Source organism: Echiichthys vipera (genome assembly GCF_963691815.1).
Source record: "Echiichthys vipera genome assembly, chromosome: X".
NCBI classification, from domain to species: domain Eukaryota; kingdom Metazoa; phylum Chordata; class Actinopteri; order Perciformes; family Trachinidae; genus Echiichthys; species Echiichthys vipera.
In genome coordinates, this window is record NC_139825.1 from 32,426,849 (window position 1) to 32,433,040 (window position 6,192).

Below are 6,192 nucleotides of genomic sequence, written 5' to 3' on the forward strand. Positions count from 1 at the left end.
TCTCTCCTTTTTTTGGGACAAATCAGGAGAATATTAACTTTGTGTGAGACATGTTGATGTGCCTGAAACAAACACGCGCGAGATCTGGGAACACAGCTAAGCTAACGTAAAGTAAAATTATCGTATAACTTTTCATCCTTCCACATGCCGTTACCTACACTTTCAAACAAGGCTGTGTCCATTTAGGAGACAGGAAGTGCATAACATTTAATTCCACTGAAGCAGCGTGAAATGCAGTATCTTTAGTATGGAGAATCTATGATTCAACTTTTTTGCTGACCCTGCGTTGTTTTAAGTCCCCTGCTATGCCGAAGTACAGCTCCATTAAAGTAAATGAGCCAACTGCATTTTTTCAGTTCTCAAATGGGTCCAAATCTTGGTGATACCTTACCTTAGAGAATATCTACAAGATGCTTTATTCATTTATGTGTAAATACAAGCGGCCACACAATAGCTAAGGAAAAAAAAAACTTTGAACGTGACATTTAATGCCAACTCTCTGTACTTGTTCAAGATCTCTGTGAGAGACACGATCGATGCCATGTGCTGCCTGACATCTTCTGTAAACAGCAGCCTTTCAAAGCAGATCATCTATGGTCATTGTCACGAAATCACTCACACAATATAAATACAAGAGCTGCAAACACTACGATGCCCACACACTCCCAAGCTGAGCAGCTTAAACAGTTGTGGTTCAGTGCTCTAAATTCCAGTCCGGCTAAATCACCAAGTCTTTGATCCCCTCAATGGCTTTCGTTGTGTCCTTACAGTCACAGAGGTTAGTAGTAGTAGGTTGAGTTGCTCTCTTTCTCACTCTCATATACACACTTGCACACACATTGCCCACACACACACACACACAAACACACACACACACACAAACACACACAATGCAGCCAACTATTGCTCTGAAATAAACTGCTGATGCATATTTTCTTCAGTTGGTTGCTAGGGGAGTCCCATGTGTCGGGCAACAATGGGGTGATTGTTGCCATGTAAAAGATATCCATGAGAAGGTTTCAGATTCATTGGTCAGCCAGCTGCTGCTCGCCTGGTCCCGTCAGCATTGAGCAGACGGCGAACGCACTTCATCGAGCTCGAAGAAGTGGATACGGGCGCAGGGCATCTGGACAGTACTGGGCCTTTTTTATATTAGCAAGAGAGTTGTCTCTGATCTAAAGTTACAAATAATGGCGACGTCGTCCTCTGTGGCCCCAGCAGACGCTCACTCGTTCTGGGGGTGTCACCTTACCACTCACTCACTCTTTAGCCTTTAAACACAACCTTTTTTTCTCCCTGGTAAAAAGTTTTCTGTCCACACAGCCTCGACTCAAGAAATATCTGCATCCACACGAAACCAGTGAAACCGACTCAAAACGCTGTAATACACATGTCAGTCCTGGATGTGGTGCTGTAACAGAAATACACCAACAAGGACAACGACAACACCATGGGGGGCATTTTCAAATCTTCCCACTCTGGGACCCGGTTTCAAAAGATACCGTTTTCAGGCTCCGATAATGCTGGCTGTGCGTGGATGGTCGGTGATTTCTGACTGTACTCAAAGATGGAGAGAGAAAAAGAGGAGAGGGCACAAGTCTCATGACCTCACCTCAATCCTGACTTGGGTCAATTTATTTACCTTGAGACCTGAAAGACAAGATGAAGCGAATTACTTCTACACTTGGATTTGATGACAGGTTTCTCATTTATTTTGAAAAACGATTAGTCCATTGAATAATCTTCTCTATTTTATATCCCTGTAAATTGAATGTGATGGCCAATTGTCACCAGAAAATAATTCATATATAATGTAAATATAATCATAGGCTGCAGCTATATAGATGCAGCCATTAAAAACTTTTTGTTCTATGAATATAATTTGATAATGTTAAAACAGATATTAGTTTTCAGTCTTTTAAAATAATATTCAAACAAAAAGGTGCATATACAGGTATATATATATATACACAGGTATATATATATATATATATATATATATATATATATATATATATATATATATAGCAAAGTATCTTTCAAGTACCATCTGAGAATGCACTATTTAATTTTGTGAGTTACTGTATGGATATAGTAATGAATGTAACGCTGTAATAGCTTATTCTGAATATTTTCGGAGGATTTTTATAATGATGTCTTCAATGTTTTACTGCTTTTAGATTATCATTGTTCAGTGATGTTTTTGTTGTTGTTGTTGTTGTTGTTGTTGTTGTTGTTGTTGTTGTTGTTGACCCCAGGAAGATTAGCCCATCCAACTTGATGGCTAATGGGGCTCCTTTTAACAATAAACAATTAACAAGGTGTAATGACTCGTTTTACGTTGGCTGTTGACTGTTCTGCCCATTTTTTTATTATTATTATACATTTTCACTCTAGACTTGATTGAAAATGTGTGACTCCTGTAAACAGTTACAAAATCAAAAGCACACAAAAGAAGGGCTTTTGCAATCATACCATAAAACTGGTATGATTGGCAAATTAATCTGTTATTATACCTGCCTTACATCCCTGACACGTACGTGCTGCAGGATAAATATTGTTGCTATTATGTACAGTACATACTTGATTATTACACAGTGATTTCCCATAATCCACTGCCTCTAACTCATGTTAAATGAGTTGAACGCAGGGTGAACACCCCCTCCTCCGTTACACAGCCTCATTATCACACAGTTAATTGGTGTCTATTATTAACCAGAACACACACACTCAACTCTGCAGCGGCTCAGGTCAAAGCATAGCACGGCACCACTCTGTGACACCCCGTTAATTTGACAAATAAATAAAGAAGTCAAAGTAAACAGGTGGGTTATTGCTTTGCTAAATAACAAATGTTTACATCTTGTAGTGTATACGTTAAAGGCCTGAGCTTGAGTTGGTCGTCGTGGCCGGGAGAACCATGGAGATCCACAGCTGGTTGTGCAACAAATCGAAAGACTGCCAGCTAGTTTGTCTACTTAAATCCTCAAACACATGTCCTGAAAGATTTGTTGCTTTTTCATGAATGAGAGAAACACATACCAGACACTGCTCCTCTGTTACTACAACTCAAATGACTGAAAGTAGACGCAACACGTGCACAGTGAGGATGCCTGTTGCCACTTAAGTTTCTCATGTCATGTTAAGTTTCACCTGTTCTTTTACATGGCCAGGACATCTCGAGGTATCTGTTTGCGCAAAAGTGGGGGACTGATGCATCATCATTAGTGGCCAATACATCCCCGCTCGCTTGGCTCTCCATGTGAAACACAACATTACTCATCCACCCCCGGGCACCTGAGCGCTTTCACAGCACCAATCAAGCTGCTGCACTGTGATTCACAGTGTGAGGAGGAGACTTGCATAACAGCCATATTTCCATTTCCCACAGTCTCTTTCTTATAAAACAAACAACCCTCCTATCTGCTGCAGTTTCAGGGTTCAACCTCTGACAGTTCAGCTGAGTGTTGGATTTAGTGTCCACTGATGTCTCAGGCTGAACACACACACACACACACACACACACACACACACACACACACACACACACACACACACACACACACACACACACACACACACACACACACACACACACACACACACACACACACACACGGCCTCAGGGATGACAATCTTGACCCATTTTTCCTCGACAGGAGTGTTTATGCTTAAATAGCTGTGGTGATGAGCAATTGATGACATATATGCAGGCAGATATATAATGTGGATTAAAACAAGAAAACAGTCTAAAACATGTCAGATCAATAACATAGAGACCTTAGTTTGTAACGCAAGCTATGTACATAAATAAATGCCTGTATGTATAGGCCTAGAATAAAAGCAACAAGGACACTTGATGTATAAATGACAGCTTGAAAAAAGGAGGTCAGTGTGTTTTTAATCATTTGTTGTAGTCGTGCCGGGATCCACTGCAGCACTCTCACCCAGCTGACACACGGACGACTGTTTGTGGCTGATTCATGTAAACACGAGATCCGCACTTAAAAACTTCCCTTCGCACTGATTACAGCCGCAGCTCAAACTATTAAACCCCGCTGTACGGAAACATTACCTTCGGATAGCTCCAGATCCAACTCCGCCAGCTGGTCCCTGACCTCTTTAGGAAGAGCCGACAGATCAACGCCGCGGTCGGCCATCGTTTGAAGCACAGAAGCCTGCAGCGGATGTTTGCGATATCTGTGATGACTGCAGGGAACAGTCCAGCATGGAGCTAAGAGCAGGATAGATCAAGATGTGGTGGTGGTGGTGGTGTTTACTCCATCTTCGCGACTCCCCGACACCGCCATGACTATAGGAGATGTGAGCAACTCCACTCGGCAGAGGAGTCTGTCCGTCACATGACAGGACGGTGGGATGAAGCAGGCTCTCTGCTCCCTCTGCTGTCGTGTTTTTACAGCTGGAGGAGGAGAAACGGCATTCCTCCACATCCGACTCACCTGCTGCCACCCAGAGGTGGTTCTAGGGTCTGTTGGGGCCCTGGGCAAACATTCACGGGGCGGGGGTCCTCGGACCAGCGCTCATCATCATTATGTTATAAAAAATGTGAAATGTAAAAAAAAAAAAAAAAGTGCACATTTTAGATATTTTCAAAGCAAGCCCTCACCACAGCGACTTCCTGGTTGAGAGAGTGGCCACTAGGAGCCGTTTGCACAATAGAGCAGTTTCTCATTGACCCCCATGTTAAACAGGCCATTTTCACAGCATACTAAAACCTACTTAGGACTCTATGACAACACTTAGGTGGGGGATTTTTTTTTGTAACAGGCTATTTTTATTTTATTGGAGGTTAAAGTTAATGAATAATTAGGGGTGTTGTCTCTTGAGTGACAGCTAGCCTCTGGCCCTCACTTCTCCTTGGATGCTAGTTGTCAGGATTAGCCGCTAACTCCGTCATCTCAACCTGGACTGTGATTATTCACAACTTCCAGGCGGTGGAGCTAATGTGGCTAATCCAGTAAACGTCAGACAGACTAATGTATCTCCCTCCGCCGAACGTCATATCAATGCCCTATTTTGGTCAGAGGAAATGAGAAGGAGTCAAAGATGGCGGCTCCCGTAGGTGAGGTGAGTACGATTGGATCAAGTTGAGAGAGTGGACCCCAAAGGAGAGGCTACGTCCATTTTTTATACAGCCTATGTTTCAAAGTTGGTTATTTTCTAAATATGAATATTGACATTTTAAAAAAATTTGGATGGAGTGATTGGGGCCCCCTTAGTGAGGTCAGGTCTCTTGCTTTTTCAATGAAAAAATCCAATCTATAAGGCTAAATATCCACACAAATCAGCAAAATAATACAATGATTCAATCCCTAAAATCAACTAGGAATAAATCAACTGTAATGTCAGAGTTTAATACAGTTGAACGGTAGACGAAACAGTTCAGCATCTTAAATCATCAATGTCTGGTCTTGACAAAATGCCATCTGAATTTTTTAAAACTATTGTAAACTCTGTCCAAACTGATCTGCAGCAAATAATAAATTGTTCACTTCAATCAGGCACGTTTCCTAAACCCCTAAAAGTAGCTGCCATCAAGCCACTCTTAAAAAAGAGAACCTTGGATATCACCATTTTAACCAACTACACACCCGTCTCAAATCTTCCTTCTATAGCCAAGATCGTTGAGAAAGTACGAATCCCAGCTGGGGCCCTTCTGTGTGGAGTTTGCATGTTCTCCTTCAGGTTCCTCCCCCACAGTCCAAAGACATGCACGTGTTAGGTTTATTAATTACTCTAAATTGCCTGTGAGTGTGGATGTGAGTGTGAATGGTTATCCGTCTCTGTTTGTTTCTATGTGCCCTGCAATAGACTGGCATCCTGTCCAGGATGTATGGAATCGGCCCCAGCCCCCCGCGACCCCAATAGGGACAAGTGGTTGAATATGGATGGCTTCTGACCTCACCACAGTACAGAAACGACATTAGGTTGAACACTGACTCAGAGAAGGTGTCAGTTCTGGTCCTGTTGGATCTCAGTGCTGCGTTTGACACTGTGGATCACAATATACTGCTGAACAGGACTCAGCGGGACAGTCCTAAAAGGGTTCAGAGTGGTTCTTGTTCTTGAAGTGTTATTTTGTGACCATTGATATTCTGCAGAATTCTAATGTCATAGTTATGCAGATGACACACAGATATATCTTGCACCTTCTCAAGATGATTGCAGTCC

General features: G+C 42.2%; 1 protein-coding gene across 1 annotated transcript in view; it reads right to left on the bottom strand.

Annotated features, from left to right (window-relative positions):
* Positions 1 to 4,160, bottom strand: part of dip2bb (disco-interacting protein 2 homolog Bb) — a gene marked incomplete at its 5' end in the record, with an annotated part of 39,477 nt that extends 35,317 nt beyond the window's left edge. The window contains one exon of the mRNA XM_083939925.1: positions 4,076 to 4,160. Within this exon, the coding sequence (XP_083796051.1) occupies positions 4,076 to 4,160 (85 nt within the window). The remainder of the gene's footprint in view (positions 1 to 4,075) is intronic.
* Between the last annotated feature and the right edge of the window lie 2,032 nt (positions 4,161 to 6,192).